This window comes from Aulonocara sp. 'chitande type north' Nkhata Bay, linkage group LG6 (genome assembly GCF_057382095.1).
Source record: "Aulonocara sp. 'chitande type north' Nkhata Bay isolate Kocher_YH1m ecotype deep benthic linkage group LG6, A_spYH_male_GT1.1, whole genome shotgun sequence".
NCBI classification, from domain to species: Eukaryota; Metazoa; Chordata; class Actinopteri; order Cichliformes; family Cichlidae; genus Aulonocara; species Aulonocara sp. 'chitande type north' Nkhata Bay.
Window position 1 is genome coordinate 17,918,090 of NC_141349.1, and position 17,334 is coordinate 17,935,423.

General features: G+C 39.5%; 1 protein-coding gene and 1 long non-coding RNA gene across 5 annotated transcripts in view; one reads left to right on the top strand and one right to left on the bottom strand.

The window, feature by feature from the left end:
• On the bottom strand, window positions 1-13,557 carry LOC147327616 (uncharacterized). Of its 2 annotated transcripts, XR_015129871.1 has the most exons (6): window positions 11,169-13,557; window positions 5,785-7,894; window positions 5,572-5,705; window positions 4,226-4,619; window positions 1,916-2,035; window positions 1-1,837 (listed from the first exon to the last, which is right to left on the bottom strand). It is a non-coding gene; the product is annotated as an uncharacterized LOC147327616 (long non-coding RNA). The 2 variants fall into 2 exon arrangements; XR_015129870.1 differs by lacking the exon at window positions 11,169-13,557 and having other exon boundaries at window positions 5,785-8,338.
• marchf1 (membrane-associated ring finger (C3HC4) 1) overlaps window positions 12,977-17,334 on the top strand; it is a 14,896-nt gene continuing 10,538 nt past the window's right edge. The window contains exon 1 of one of the 3 annotated variants that reach the window (XM_086295353.1): window positions 12,977-13,490. In XM_086295353.1, the coding sequence (XP_086151479.1) occupies window positions 13,404-13,490 (87 nt within the window). In that variant the 5' untranslated portion in view covers window positions 12,977-13,403. Of the gene's footprint in view, window positions 13,522-17,334 lie in introns of all 3 variants that reach the window. The other 2 variants (XM_086295355.1, XM_086295354.1) reach the window with 2 other exon arrangements.

A 17,334-nucleotide genomic window follows, 5' to 3' on the forward strand; every position in this document is an offset into this window, starting at 1 on the left:
GTTATATTAAAAAATCATGAGCAGCGGGACTGCTCAATGGTGATATTGAAATATTTCATGACCAATATAACACAGTATTATGATTTATCAAGGATTTATTTTGCTAAAAACAAAGATACCAGAACCAGTCGGTTTAACGGAAATATTTAGTTATAAATATTTTTCATCGTAGGTTCTCAGATGTAAATATTTAGCAGTTGGGCTACATGTTATAATAGAAAGCTGAACACATTTCCATTGTACACACTGCTGGTTGTTCAAGAAAGACAATGTGAATGAGTTCTGAATTTCTGGGAAATTTCTGGGTGATTTGATACAGAATGGATTACATGAGAAAAAAATGAAGGCCAATATAGGCATATAGGTTGTTATAAGCCTTGTTGCAAATACTGCTGGGCTGAAAATAAAATAAAAACAAATATTGGCATTATAAGACCACGATTTCACAAATAGTCCAAAGATTGCATATAATTATGACCTCCTTGTGCTTTATATGGAAGAGTTTATGTTTGTTTCTTTTTAAGAATGATCACCCCTCTCTTTATAGGATGGTTTGCACGTGAGATGTTTCCATAGTCTAAGGTCTTATGAATCAAAGAGCTGACGTGATGGCCGGAGCTTGTGTGGGTTGTTCTGTTTCTCATTCAGGAGCAGAGTGTAGGTGATGAAACGAGTGGCCATAGTTGAAATGTGCCGTGATGTCTGAATTTGTAGGGGTGTGTCCTTGCCCTTGTGTCTTTGTGCACGGGTGTGGATTGTGGCCTGGTGAGTTCATTGACCATCATTAGAGTGATAGTGGGTCTGTTGTCATGCCACAATATCGTCAGTGTTAATGAGGGCTGTAGCCATCCAGCCAGAGCTTAATTACTCTGAAGACCCTTTATCTCTTCAACAGCCCAATACTAACCTCAATGGCTGCATATACACATGAACAGGAACACACACACACACACACACACACACACACACACACACACACACACACACACACACACACACACACACACAGGATCATCATTACACACCAAAGACGCTGGCTTTAAAAGAAAATCTTCCTCAGTTGCTTTATTCTGGAGCTCCTCCTCCGCTTCATGTCAACAGCTAGACGGCTGACTGCAGAGGATTGATGGAGGGCTTAAGGGTCGAGGGGCATTCTCCACAGGGAGCAGCCTCTAACCCCCTGGGATGTCACCCCACGAGGGCTGCAGGGGCTGAAAGTCACTTGGTTTGTTAAATCCTAACTCAGACATCACGGCTTGTCAGAGATCTGTGCATCAGTGTTCGGCTCTGTCTGGTTCTTCAGCTCCACGGCATTTAACTCTACCTATTTTTCTGTGGCCTCAGTTCAGAATTCAGCTGATGCTTTTTTAAAACTGGAGATGGAGCTAAAGAGCAAATTATCATAGAGGAAAGAAAAGATGTGGTGTTACAGTGATAAACTGTACAAACAGGATCTTTGCTCTACAAGTTTATCTAATCGTCCTCTCCAGATACCTGAACAAATACGCTGAGATCACGTTATGCTGTTAGCAATTTGTGTTACACTTCTAAATGATTACCTTCAGCCTTATAACAATACTCATAACTCACGAAGCTGTATAATTAATAGGGTACAGTTTATTGCCACCTTATCTTTATTGTGGGAACCTACTGTAATGGGCATTGCGTCAACACTAATACAAAAAAAAAGAAGAACAGTAAGCGGTGTTTTCAGTTTTGCCTTCACTCAGCTGGGGTTTATAATGTTTGCTTTATGTGTTCTGTCCAGCTTCTTTGATGATCACTCTCTGCTTCCTGTTACATGGCTGCAGTTTCTTCACTTCATAGACATCTTTTTCTGAGATAGAGCATAGATAATCGGCGTTAGAGAGGCTGACGTTGGTTTCTGTGGTGATATCAGAGGCTAAATGTGTACCTGGCCGGGCTGCCTGTGGTTGAAAACAGACTGAAGCCAAACTGAAGAGAGTGAAGATGATGAAGGCAACGATGATGAAGGTCAGCTCAAAGCCAGTGAATGGCAGTTCCATCTACACAACTATACAACACAAAACAGGACTCATTTATACAGAGGAGTGAAGAAATTACTCTTTGCCACAGTGTAGCTTCACTGTATAATTTTATGCTCAGGCACAGACAGAGCTACCACACAGGCTCATTTCCACGCCTAAAGCTGGAATTACTAAACCCACACTGGCAAAGCTGGAACATGCAGACTACTCATAGAAAGGATCTCTTTTTTTATTTCTTTGCACAGTCGAGGAGCGTATCAGGTCACATTTCAGTGCGTGTTATACCTGTATAACCATGCGCGTGACAAACAAACAATCTTGAATCTAGCTCACTAAACTTCTTGCTTCTAATTATACAGTCACCAACCACTATGCTGGGTATACCTGTTCAACTGCTTGTTATAGAAAATTTCTAGTCAGCCAGTTAGATGGCAGCAACTCAGTGGATTTAGGAATGTAGAAATGATAAAGATGACCTGCTGAAGTTCAAAGTGAGCATCAGAATGAGAAAGAAAGGCGGTTTTAATCTTTTCAAATGTGTTATGTTGTCTGAGTATTTCAGAAGCTGCTTAAATGCTAGGATTTTCCCACACAACCATCTCTACGGTTCACAGAGAATGGTGAGAACTTTGAAAGAGATGCGCTACAGCAGCAGACTTCTGCCACTTCTGTCCTCTAAGAACAGGAGGCTATATTTCACACGGGCTCACCAAAATGTGACAATAGAACGTTGTAGAAATGTTGCTGATCTGATGGATATCAATTTTAGCTGCAACATTTGGGTCACAGTTTGGTGTGGTGTGAAAGCATGGATCCATTTTGCCTTGTATCAACTGTTCAGGCTGCTGGTGGTGGGAGATGTTTATTTGGCATGCTTTAGCCCCATTAGTACCAACTGAGCATGTTTTTAAATGCCACAGTCTCCCTGAGTATTTTTGCTGACCATGTCCACTCTTTTATGATGACAGTGGACCTATCTTCTGGTGGCTGCTTTCAGCATGATAACACACCATGTCACAAAGGTCAAATCATCTCAAACTGCTTTCTTGAAAATGACAATGAGCGCATTGTACTCAGGTGGCCTCCACAGTCACCAGACCTGAATCCGATGGAATGTGGTTGAACCGACAACTATCAGCTGTGTGATGCTATTGTGTCAGTATGAACAAATCATCAATCAATATCAGGTTGAATTAAAGCGGCACTGTACCGCAAAATGAATACTAACATCTACCTTATGAAGTGGCTGGTAAGTGTATACTTCTAAGATTAAGTTATGGACTATGTGTATTCATGAAAATGGGGCGCATTTTAAAATATTAAACAGTTTAATTCTCTGTAAACTGCCCAGCAAATCAGGCTGTAAGTGAGTTCAGTAGACGATTTTTTTTTAAAGGCTTTTGCAATCCTTCGAGTGCAGTTCTGCATGCACTGCCACCAGAGGGCTGTATAAACTTGGAATTGGCATTACATTCGAGACTTCTCTGCTTTATATTCAGCTTGAAATGTGAGAATTCACACAACCTCAGCAGTATCACCTGCTGGGTTTAGAAAGTTAAGAAATGTACAGTGGTATCGCAGTATGAGTGGCAGGCTGAAACTCCAGGCCGGGCTCCCATGAATAAAACAGTCAGTGTGAAAAATCAAAGAAAAAAGTACAGTCACTGAAGTTTCAGGGACTTTCTGTGAACTTAACATCAGTGAATAAATTTTTAATCTTCAGCAGAGTTTCAGAATCAAACATCCTTTATTATATTCTTTTTGTTTTAACTCTTTAGCCATCACGTGTCAGGTAAGCAAAATAGTTATAGATTTACATGTTTATGAAAACACGGCTGTCAAACAAGAGCTGGTGCTGAATAACAGAGCATTTTTATGTTGTCACAGACAGGCTGAATGAATCAGTGTAGCCAACCACAGATGGCCTGTGATTCCTACATTTTTCTCTCTGTAAATGTAGGCATTCACACTAGCGATAGCCTTTGAGCCTTGGCACAAGTGATTCATACTTCTCATTTCAATAGAGTGATCAGATGGCTTGCTCACAACCTGCCAAACACACCTTTTGTTTTTGACCTAGATTTTTCAACTGCCTTCCAGTATCAAAGGTAACCGTCAGTGGGTAGAAGAAAACATCCTTGAGCAACTCAAAGAGGAGGTACAAGAAAAGAGTGAATAAGAAGAAGAGCAGGTACGGTTAAGCTTTTAAAACTTACTGGTAGAAGCAGCTGCTTACAGATCTAGGTTAGATAAAATCCTTCTGTCTTCACACTCTCACAAAGAAAGCAGGCACGAGATACTGACTTGACACTGTTTGTTAAAGCAGGCGTTTCTTTGTTCAGTCCTTTTTTTTTCTTTTAAAATGTGTAGTGTAGGCCACTCCCCTATGGCTCATCTATGCAAGATCCTTTAACAAAGTACACATGCACTTGTGTTCAGAGGTTATCAGTTCAACTTTTTGTCTGGTAACCAACAGGTTCACACAGGAGGTGGCTTTGACTGTCACATTCTCAGAGGGCTGCTTTTCCCCTGTGAATCTTCTGTATCTGAATCATAACCCTCATCAAAGTCAGACAGTCAGCACATCGTTTTGTGGGTTTGTGTTAGTCGCTGCAGAAAATGGAAACAGAAAGTTAATTGCTTTGGTTTTTCACCTCAAAATGCAATACTTTATCACAGATCTGGTCACATAAAATAATAATGATTTATTAATAACATTTAATAATTAATGTGATGCCAAACAAAATAATTAATTAAAATAAATAATTTTATATATATATATATATATATATATATATATATATATATATATATATATAAATCTATCAAATATGATTTATACATTTGATAGAAATTGTGTGGGGTTCATTCATGATAGTAGATCGTAAATAGATATATAAGAATCTTATATCCTGCCTGGACAGTTTGCCTTGTGATCTAGTGGTAGTTTTTTTTATCTGAAGCATTCTCTAAGTGGAAGTATAAATGAACCAATGGAAAAAAAATATAATACATTTAATATAATAATAATTTAATATCACTAAAACATAAAATATATAAAACAAAGCAGCAATTCCAGTCAAAGGAAGTACAAATGAAATACAAAGAGAACCTTATTGTGTGAAAATAAGGTTAAAGATAACGCTTCAAAGCTGAGGTTCATAATTAGACGGGTTTGTCTTAACAGGAGGAAGATATAGAAAGTTCAGTTATGTGGAAATAACTCTCAGTTATGTGGAAATAACTCTCAGTTATGTGGAAATAACTCTCAGTTATGTGGAAATAACTCTGTTATGTGGAAATCCAAATCTCGTTAAACATGTGTGCCACACGTGCTTAATGCTTGCAGAGTTGACAAACTTCACTAAGTTGATGACAAAAATTTCCTATATGTATGAATGTATATATGTATTTATATATTATTATTATTTGAAATGTGTAATCATTTTTGAAGTACTTTGGTGCTCTAATATTTTGCTATTTTACCTAAGTGTGAGTGCAGACGCTAAGTCACAGTCCAGACATTAGTGTATGTGTGTGTGTGTGTGTGTCTTGGTTGTACCATTTGACTGTCCACATTCCTCATTGAGCATCCCTCCAAGTGTGAAGAGGGCAAAAACCAGGAGAGAAAACATGATGGTCAGCATCTCCAGCTCAGCTAATGAAGAGGCCATCTATTTACGCCTGCTCCCACAGCTGTACATTGATAGTTTCATCAGTGAGATCATCCAACATCATATGACACAGCAATTGAAAATGAGGGAGAAACACTTACTTAGCGAAGTAAAGAAGCTTGTGGATGTTGATCATCACGCAGCAGCTGCATTACACGACACACACACACACACATACACTTTATGTCCTCTCTGACACACTCTCTCTCTCTCTTTCTCTCTCTCTCTGTGTCATGCACTTGCAAGAGCTGTGAAGAGCTGACTTACACGTCCCCTCTCAAGTTTAAGTGAGATCATATTAACCGTAATTATTAATGGTGCCCTGAGCCTCCCCTGAATGTGTGTGTCTGTGTCTCTGTGTGTTTTACACAGAAAGTTCTAACTCCAAAAGCATGCATTTTGTTTTCAAGCATGTTGCTTTTCCTGGGTTTGGGTCTTAAACAGTGAGATGAAGAGCTTTGTGTTTCCTCAGTAACTGAACCTCTCTGTGGAAGAAAATGTTTTTTCTCAAGGCTTGTGATGTGGTAAAATTGTATGCTGAAACCATGCCCAACTTCAGTGCGAGCATCCAGTAAACACATGCTTGTATTCTTTTAAATGTACACTGACAAACTGAAGCTTTTCAGACTGTAACTGATAAAGGAATGGTGTTTGGAAAATGTGGAACCACAAAGAGTATTAATTCTGATTACCATTGCCATTATATGTTTTTGTGGTGATGTTTATTTTAGTATGTATGTGTCAGTAAAAAGGATGTGGGTGGGCTTATCTGGGGCATTTCTTTGACCACCACTTCTTTAAAACCAAGGCTGTCACTGCTCTTAGCATGCAGTCGATGTTCTTGTGGTACAGCTCATGTGCGTTCTGCAAAAGAATCAGGAAATAAAAGCATAAGAACAGATAGTTTGAGCGGAGATATTTTAGGGTACTTTTGGAACAGCAAAGATGGTGGTAGAAGCAGAACAGGAGAATGAAAATAGAGGTTTTAAGATTGTATTCCAGGGTCATAGTCATCAAAATCAAAGCAAATGTAACTGTTGACTTTGTGCATTCAGTTTTAATCTCTTAAAATTAAAGTTAATTTAGATGGTGCTTTAAAATAAATCCACAAATAAGTGTCTGGAGTGGTTTTGGGAAGCTTCTGAATGCTGACACTTGCTGCTTGTCAAACTATGGGTCACTGCTCATGAAAATCATTCCACACAGGAAATCTTGCAGTCTGGAGAAGTGAGAAACTAACAAACTGGAGACAGAAAGTTTAAGTTCAATTCAACCAAAGCACAAGAGCATGTTCATTAAAAAAAGAAGGATTTTAAAAGATTCAAACCACTTAACTTATAACCTATAATAATAATAAATAAAGTACTGTACATCCCAAGGTAGTTTGGATTTAGGATATAGTTTTGAATGCTTTAATAAAAAAAAACAAACACAAAAAACACCTTCTTTTGAGAATAAATGCTTGCTGATCATCCGTAAAAAGCCAAACATAGAACTATTTCTATGTCCCCTGAGATGTGCAGCTTGAATGCTGCTATTTGTAATCTTCTGAATTTTATTGTGCATGTAGGCAGTTTGTGAACTCCACACTAACTCTGTTGAAAAAATGGTGGCATGTAGTGATTCTGCAAGTCTTAAAAACCCTGTATTTGGTTAGAAACAATGCAAAAACAATGTATTTAAAAATAAATCTTATTTTATATCTTATATGTTACGACCCGGCTCGAAATGACCGTAACAGGAGCGGGGTGTCCCATGACTTCCCACGCCCAAACAGACACAGTCACAGCATCGGACTTTTAACAATAGTTTATTCACAACAATGGTAGTGGCAGTGTATAATTTCGGGGTGAGCTAAGGCCAACACAACAAACAAAACTCAACCTAGGCTTCGGTTCCCCTCTGACCTGTTCAAGGAAAAGAAAAGAAAGAAATAACACAGTCTGACCTCCCTGGTCTAAAAACACAGGAGAAAAGAAGGCTTCCCAAAATAATCGGCAGCTCACCCCTACTTGCTCCGCACTTCACACACATGCCCGACCTTTTAACCAAATAGCTACGGCCGCTCCGTCTGGACCTGAGGCAAGTGCACGGGAAGTCTGCCACATCCCCCGCACCGCAGCTCTTCAGTCGCCCTTTTATAGTTCATGTCCACAGCAGGAACCAGTTACATCAGGTCGTTCCTTAGGTCCACCAATCACAGCCGAGCCCCTGCACAGGTGAATTTGCATACACACATTAGGAAACAAATAACCCACCAACACACGCACGTAACATTATACTTGATTGCAGCTATATTGTGTTAAACTAAAATCCTTATAAAAGCGAGTGTCTCGTAATTTTACAGCTATTTCAAAATACCTTCACGCACATGCATCCATGTGTAAAAATACGTTTTTATACAGCTCTGTGCAATCCTTTGAAGGTAGCATAACATAAGCAGCATGGAAAGTGATAGGAAAACAGCAGAGGTGGGACCAAGTCATTGTTTTGCAAGTCTCAAGTAAGTCTCAAGTCTTTATCCTCAAGTCTCAAGTCAAGTCTCAAGTAATGTCAGGCAAGTCAGAGTCGAGTCTCAAGTCACTGGTGTAAAAGTCCGAGTCAAGTCACAAGTCTGAAACTTTGAATTTCAAGTCCTTTCGAGTCTTTAAAAAAAAAAACCGAAAAAATAATGTTGCAGTTATGCTAAATGTAAATATTAGACCATGTAATTTTTTAATCTGTTTTTCTCAACACATGACAAAATAGTGAACTTAGAAAATATACACAAATTGTGAAATTGCACCTCTTTAAAATGCAGCTCAATTAAACCTAGCTCCAAGAATAATTTTCACCGACAGTTCTGAGATAAGCTGCATGTTATTCTTGGATGCGGTTGTAGGACCGGCTTTAAAATCGCATGACAAAAATATCATACACATTAAAAAAACTGTATCACCAACGTAGCCTGGAAAACATTTGCTAGTTAGATGAAGTCAGCTATCTCATCGTAGCATATTTATATGCATATTTATAATCATACGGTTCTTGGAGTGAGTGCATACACTCATGAAGTTTAGTAACTTCAGGTCACTGCAACAAGCCCAGGTACAGTTTACCGACGGATGGGTGCAGGACCTTGAAATGCACCGTGTAGAACGAAAGACCATCGTACGTATCATAAGTTTACCAGTCTCACAAATCGTCGTCATAAATACACATTCCTTAACCGTTTATTAATAGGACCTTTGAGCTCAACGGTAATTAATTAGTAGTGGAAATAATTTCTGGTACCCATCACAGAAATGTAGCAGTGACAACAATATTGTATGCTGTAATCGTACTGGGCAATTAGTGATACAAAAAACCTGTTTTATCCTGTGAATAAAAGTATATGTTTTTGTCAATGTACCACAATAACAGAGGCGAAACGCAATATTGTGTCAGGACAATTTACTATTTATGCACAATAAATAAAGGAGCATAGCGCGACAATTTCTGTTCAGCGCCAGACTTGCTTGTAACCTATATCACCAATTATGTTAACTACAACAGCAGACTGACCTTTGTGTAAATGCTTGGAGCAGACTAACCTGTGAGCTGGAGGGTTCTGGGACGTTATATTTGATCTTTGAATGGCTGCAATCCAGACCATCCGTCGCGTCTTTGTTACTTCGGAAACATGGCTCGAACAATTTCTCTTCAACGACGTAATCCGATAACAACCGATCTCTTTACCCGTCGGCTTCCCGTGGCTGTCATGCGACCGGCTATTGCAGTTAATAATACAACAGCTTCTTGACATTTTTGTGTTTCTTTTTATCGCTGTGTGACTGATTTCAATTGAAAGCCTGCATGCGCTAGTACCGCTTGCCACGAGTTCCCAGAATCCTTTGCGGTTCTACCCGTGAATGACGTCACATTTTCAATCTCTATATAATATGCATGTTAAATTTTATATTTGGGGTAAAATATCAAGTCTTTTCAAGTAAACCGGTTCAAGTCCAATTCAAGTCCCAAGTCATTGGTGTAAAAGTCCAAGTCAAGTCACAAGTCTTAGAACATTTTTTCAAGTCAAGTCTAAAGTCATAAAATTAATGACTCGAGTCTGACTCGAGTCCAAGTCATGTGACTCGAGTCCACACCTCTGGAAAACAGCATCTTCCCACATACCTGTTTCACATATAGGACCTGCACAAAGGAACACACAGTGGTAAATATAACCAAACTACATAAACAAATGAAAGATTCAAATCGACTAATGATTAAGTGACATTTAGCTTTAGGAACACAGATGTACTGAATGTAACCAATGCTACCACAAACAGAGATAGTATGCAGAGCCAAGGTTACATGTGCTGTGTTTACATTAAAGCATTATGATTGACTAAAACATAACAGAACACAAAATAACAATATATGCAAGTGACAAATGGTAAATGAATTCAGTCCTAGCCATGATTCAGTAGCTTGTAAAGCCAGCTTGAGCTGATATAACTTGAATTTGTGGAGAGATTTTGACCTACTCTTCTCTAAAATTCAGTGCATTGAGGTTTGTGGACATTTGTTTATGTGCTGTCAGTTTGCGGTCAGGACTTTCAGTGGGCCACTGCAACACCGCTAGTTTCCGTTTATAGACATTTTGTTGTAGATTTGCTGCTGTGTTTGGCATCATTGTACTCTTTATTCCTGTCACAGAGATGACCTCGTATCTGACTCTACAATACTTTGGTGTTCAGAAGAGTTCATGGTCAACTCAATGACTGCCCGGTACCCAGCTTTTGTGGGTGGAAAACAAACCCAAATGATCATCTCTCCACCACCTTACTCGACAGCTGGTGTGAGCTGTTGGTGCTGAAATGCTGAGTTTGGTTTTTAGGCCAGTTTGGTTTGGTTTCATCTGAATAAAGTACATTGTTCCAGAAGTCTTGCAGTTTTCTTCAGATGCAGCTTTGCTAGGATAAGCTAAGCTAAGCCATGCTGCCATGTTCTTTTTACTGAGAGTGAACCTTTCCAAACAAGCCATACTTAGAGTCTGTAGAGTCTGAGATGTAGCTCTTAGATTTCTTTGAGTATTGCATGGTTTGACTGTGCAATGCTGGGATTTGCTTGGACATCCACTCCTGGGGAGATTGTGGCATTGTGTTTACACGCACCTGAATAGGCCAAACCCGCAAACTGTAAAAACCTCTGCTTTGATATAGGTGTTCACACAGATAATCACGTAAACAAGTTATCTTTCATTAGTTTTTCTGCATAAAGTCATGGAGTAAACTTAAAGCTTGCAAGAAAATTCATGAAATGTAGTTTTATTTGCCCCAAAATAAGTCTCTCAAAAGGCTTCTCTTAACCCTCATCTCTTCTCCTATTACACTTCGGGATTCTTTTCATGCCGTGTATTTCATAATATCTCTGAAACTGGCCTGCCTGCATTCCTGAGCTGTCACCCACTGAAAAAACATTTGGAGCATTACAAAATGAATAATACAACAAAGCAGGCTCTTACCTCCTGAGCAGCTGAAATCCTGCTGCAACAGTGCAAAACCATTTGGACTCCTTAGCTCCCAAACACTCAGAGGAGAAGAGATGATGCAACACAGTGGTGCCCTGCACACTAATGGTACTCCATACAGTCACATATAATTGCTTGTGAGCTGTGCACCAAAAACAAGCTATATGGTGTCTCTTTCTAGCCCAGAAATGGCTGTTCCATGATTTCCTGACTTTGATTTATCAGACCAGATTACAGCTTTCCACTTTGGCTCAGTCCACCTTAAACGAGCACATGCTGACAACAGATGAACATTTTTCTAATTCACTCATTCATTCATTCTTAATAATATTGCAGGGTCTTCACCTTACAATATAATCTAAGAAAACTGGTTCAGTCTTTAACCAAGAAGATCCTATGAAAGCGTATTTGTTAACAACAGGAATTTAATGTGAGGAGTTGTGATGTGTCCTCATCAAAAGCCCAGATGAATTTTTTTGTTTGTTTAGGCCTACTTTTGAGGGTTTATGTTAGGGCTGTTCGATATAACGATATATATCAGATGAGGATATAAAAACGTCTATAGTTTCATTTTACGCTGTCGTTTGTTTCATGATGTCGCAAAATAAACTATTTACGGCAATATTTTTTCACCATTTTGATGGTCACTGTAGTGCCTATATTAATTTCGTAAAGTTCTCTCTTTCTCTTATATTTTATATAACCACACTATGGACAGACAAGCACCTGTTTTTATGCGTTGTGGTTAGCAACAACGATGGTAACACCATCGCGTGTCCGCTTGTTTATTTTCCACATAAACCTTTCACAATAAAGCTCAAGATCCTGTTGAGACTTTTCAAAATAAACTGAATCACGTGAAATAGCAGATTGTTTACGGATGACAAGTAAAAAAGAGCCGCCAGGTGCTAAAAAATAAACCTTAGACTCAAACGTTAGAACAGGCTTTTCCCCGCAGCACGCCGTGTAATAAATACAAAGAAAACGGCGGCTGTTACAACTTATGTCTAAAAATGTATAGTTTCATGCATCGGTTAAAACACTCGACTCCAGCTACATGACGCGCAGCTGGAAACACTTCCAGCAAGACGAGCTGCCCGAGATTCACAGAATTTACAGAAAATGTTACATTTTTGTGATTTATATCGTTATCGGACGATAGAATTCTTATATCGGGATATGAGATTTTGGTCATATCGCACAGCCCTAGTTTATGTGTAACCTGTGAATATTGGGGTGCTTTGTTTATTTTTTAAATGTGTCACATGTATTTTGTAACTCTTTGTCTCACAAAGTAGTTTGAGCTACTTTTTAAAAGCATCTTTAGTTGCTCCTAGTTTAACTCCTGGCTCTAGTTTCTCTAATACTACCTGAGCATGTCTGTGAAGATGCCCCTGCTTTTCAGTAATCACTTTCAGTCACACATTTTCCGGTTATATCAATCATAATCCTCGTGACCCGAGACCATGTGAAATAGGATTACATCCTTGCCACCCACACACACACAACCCTCCCACACACAAACGCACTCTTTGAAGTGAAGACTGATATGGCTGGAGATTTGTCCTTTCATAGCGAGTCAGATATTAATGTTCGTTTAATTGCCTAACATGACTGAAGGAATTAGGTGTGTGTATGAGTGAGTGCTGTCCATGTGCACAAGTTGTGTAAGCTTATTAGCAGCGCCACTGGTCTGAGGAGGAGATTGAGGTTAGTCTAAACCCTAATCCTCGTGGACCTTATGCTTGTTATACAGCGACAAAATCCTGGCTCCACCCCTTTTGCAAAGACACACAAGAACACACACATACTCTCACACACTCACACACACGTGCGTCACAACAACACAGTTTCCCTGCCTCCTTGTTTACTGCTCAGCTCCATCTCAACTCTTCCTCTCTTGTCTCGCTCTCAGGAGGAAAGCGAAAAAAGGGGAGGAAGAGGAGGAGGTGGTGGGCACTGTGGAGTAGTTTCCCAGTCGTCATGACGACCTCACACCCCACCATCCTGCTATCTTCTTGTTACCACGGTGACCTGATCCCGTTTCATCTCCGCTCTTCTTGATGATCCGGATTGGCTCGATAAATAAGTGCGATCCGGGAGTGCCTCTTCTTATTTCAGGAACGAGCTTGCGGACGCGAGAACAGATCCCACGCAGGGACGCAGATTGGAGGACAGGACTGGGAATGCTGTGGGAGTAACTCCGGAGCGTTGCCTGGAAACAGCAGCATGCCAGTACAACAGATAACTGTGGTTCCGTCCAGGGACATAGCCAACAATGGCAAGAGTGCTCTTCGCTCCAAAGACAAGACCGAGGTGAGTCTCTGACCTCGAAATTTCACTAAGGGTGAGTAAAGGCTTTGTGTGACCGTTGTGTTGTTGTTGTTTTTTTGGTTAAGGCTTAAAAGTAGCATAAAGTTGGTGATTTAAGATTGCAAAAAAGTTGTTTCTGCTGTCAGAAGGCTGAGGTAAATCGATTCAGTATTAATCTTGTGGACATTGTGTGTGTGTGTGTGTGTGTGTGTGTGTGTGTGTGTGTGTGTGTGCGCGTGTGCGCGCGCGCGCTTCTGTGCGTGTTTTTATCAGCCTTCAGTTTCAGTTCCCAGGCTTTTCAGCTCACTCACTAAACAACACACATGTACAGTATAGATGTATCACAGATCCTTCACTTGGGGTTTGGTGCTTTGAGGTAGAGCCTGACATCATAGCTATCATATCACAGACTGAAGGATTAAATTACATCACATCAGTTCACAGCAAGTAAAATATCCCACAGTGACACATCATGGCACACACACAGCTGTAGGAGCTGATGGAGCATAGCTCATATACGTAAGCATTTTTCATGCAGGAGAGCTCGCTAAACAAATTGAATGGTCAAATTTATCATCTTGATATTTAAGCTGTATACAATTTTAATATAGCATCAACTTATCCAAAATAACATTCCATCTTAAAATACTCCTTGATATCTGCAGTTCTTCAGTTGCTGATTAAAGTTTTCCACCATCAGAGCAATGGTTTCATAACGTCAGGAATGGGCCTAAACTTGACCTCACTTCACTTCATGGTATGCTGTGGTACAAAAACTGCTACACATCTGGTCACAGGTGATAAAGTCAGATGCATAGCATAGTGCTGTATTTCTCTGACAGTACTGATAAAGAACAGGATGAGTATAATGCCCATACATTATCTAACAAATAATACTCATACATAATTTGTTGAATAAGTCTTCCCAGGCTAGTTTCTTTGTTTTTGATATCCCCCTAATCATTACAAATCTGCTTATGAAGCGAGAAATTGCTGAAATAGCTGTGCCAGCTTCCTCAGGTTGGTGCAGTGTTGTGTTTTCTTCTTAATCTTGTAGAGCAGTCCCAAAAGTATACAGACTTTTGGAAATGTTCATCATTTCATTACATTGTGGGGGGGTTTTTTTGTTTTGTTTTGGGTTTTTTTGTTGCAATTTTCCTCTTTTTTTCAGTTGCAGCTGAGAACAATCCAGTGAAGAAAATACAGTTAATGGACTCAAAGTTAATCTGAATAAATCAACCATGATACATCATGTGTACCATTACTGTTTGGTTACACCAGTGGTTTAAGGCTGGATTTGTGGGGCACTTCCACCAGAGGAACCTTATCCTGCTTCTATTGCAGAAACACCTGCAATAACTGTAATATCTAAACATTGGTGTTTGTACAGTAAGCTGTTCTGATCTTGTTTAAAAATGTATTCTACTTTTACCACAGGGATAGAATATTATTTTTGCACCATCAGTGTGATTCCTTGTTAGTGAGCTCTTAGCCAAAAACTTCTTGGCATGGTGTGCAGAGTGTCCTTAAAAGTTTGAGGAAAATGGATAAGAAAATAGCAGATGAAGAAGTGGCAGGCCTAAAAACTATCTGCAGCAGATGAACACTATCTGAGAGTCATGTACTGAAGAAATGGGAAAAAAAATCCAGCAAATACCTGACACAAAACCTGAGAGATGCATCCGGACCTTCAGCAGATCCATCTACTGTTGGAAGGGTGGCTGTCAAGAAGTCATTCTTTAGGAAGGGAAACGGGAAGAAAAGGTTGAGGTATGTCAAATTGCAAAACAACTGCGCTGAAAATCAGGGGCAACAGGTCTCATGGAGTGATGAATCCAAATGTTACATTTTTGGTTCAAATTACCATTACATAAGGAGGAGGTCAGGAGAGTCTAGGGCCTTTTGTAATGTGGAGGTGGAGGCTCTGTATGGTTTTGGGCTGCATTTCAGCCGGTGGTGTTGGAGATCTTGTCAGAACTGATGGATTTGCAGTACTACATGGAATAAATGGAAATACAGTATATGAAGTAAAAACAGAGTTTGTACAATTTTGGCAAGCTTGTACGTCAGAATTTAGTATAACCACTTTTGATCATCAGCACAGCCTGAACTCTCTATTTCTTGTAAGTTTTCAAGTCGTCTTCAGGAATAGTTCTCCAGGCTTCTTGAAGAACATTCAGAGCTCTTCTTTGTATGTTGGCTGCCTTTTGTTCTGTTCTCTGTTGAGAAGATATCACACTGCTTCAGTAACGTTGAGGTCATGGCTCTGATCCATGACTGATGGTGTTTTATCGTCTGTTTTTCTATCCAGGTATGTTTTCACTGCATTGGCAGTGTTTTTGGTGATCTTGGTCATGCTGAAAAACGATGCTGCTGCTAATCAGACACTTTCCAGATGGTGAGATGCATAGTTGTTACATTTGGATTTCCATGTTTTTAAATGCTACGGCTTGTGCTCGTAAAGCACTGAAACACTGTTCCTTTCTACCGTTTTGATCTGCATCTTAAGACGATCTGTTTATGGTTGATATTCGGCTGAAGTTTCAACAAAAAACAAACAAAAAAATATATTGTTGGAACAATCAGAACTTGATAATAAAGTCAGGATTTGCTGACAGTTGTTGGTCAGTTTGGTCTGTGACTCTGGGTTTCTTATGGAATTGTATCTGTTGTTTTCACCTGAACTTTCACTGTGGCTCAGTGAACACTTTGTGTTATAAAGACACAAATGCTCTGAGGTTGTTTAAAGCTGGAATTTTGTCAAATGCACCGCTTTCAAATATAAAGTGTGCAGCTGCAGTGTCACGGTTGGTTGTCTAAATGTGGCTGTAGGTGTGTTTGATCGTATGCCAAACTACAGAACCAAAATACATCCCTCAGTCCATGCTACATCACTTAATCCCCTCTGAAGAAACATGCACATGTCCACACACAGACTCGCCAGAGTTTCTGCTGTGCATCAGAGCCAGAGTGCCAACAGAGGATTCGAGGTTCAGGTGAGCGACAGCAGTACGCTACCTCTGAAACTTCACTTCATTACTGGAGAGCTATCAGTTATAGCTTATAGAAGCTAAATCTAGAGGAATTATGTGTTTTGCTGGAGTCTTATGATGGTCAGTTTCTTATTGCCCTCTTTTGCTGTGGCATTTAAAAGTTGATGCACTTAAAAAATTTGATGTCGTGTATTTTCTCTAAGAATTCATGACCAAAGTATTTTTGTGAGTGTTTAGCCCTGATATTAGGAATTGTAGAATAGCATTTGCTCTTATATCTTTGAATAGTATTTTTTAATCTCTGTTATGTGCCAGCCAAAGAATTGAAGTGTCAGTACTGTACCAGTGCTATGAACGCAGTCATTATTATGGTATTATGGTGCTTTATGCTCGTCTGCTAAGGGTAAAGCTTCTTTTTGCTTTTCTCTTGATTCACCTTTGTTGTCACATAGATGTATTTCGAATTGATGTAATGTCCTTTCGTTTAGAAAGGCAAGAAACTGTTTTACATATTCACACAATGAGCAAGCTAGAAAACGTCTATAAATACACAAAGTGTGATTTTGTCTGCTAGACTGCTGTTGTGCAGTTAGACACATCTCACCCCTTTATCATGTAAAGCATATTGTGCACACGTGCTTTATAAAAGACAGGTTAACTATCTGACTGGGTCTGTGCAGTATTTATTTTTAGGTGTAGGACAAACTTGTGCTGCCTCCCTTGTTTTTGGCCTCTTTTCTTACCTGAGAGGTGCTTCTTCTTTATTTGTACGTATGCTCCATCAAAGGAAGTGTGCTTGAATTGTTTGGGCTTTGTTGGCCTTAGAAGGGTGAAAGACTCAGTTGCAGGGTATC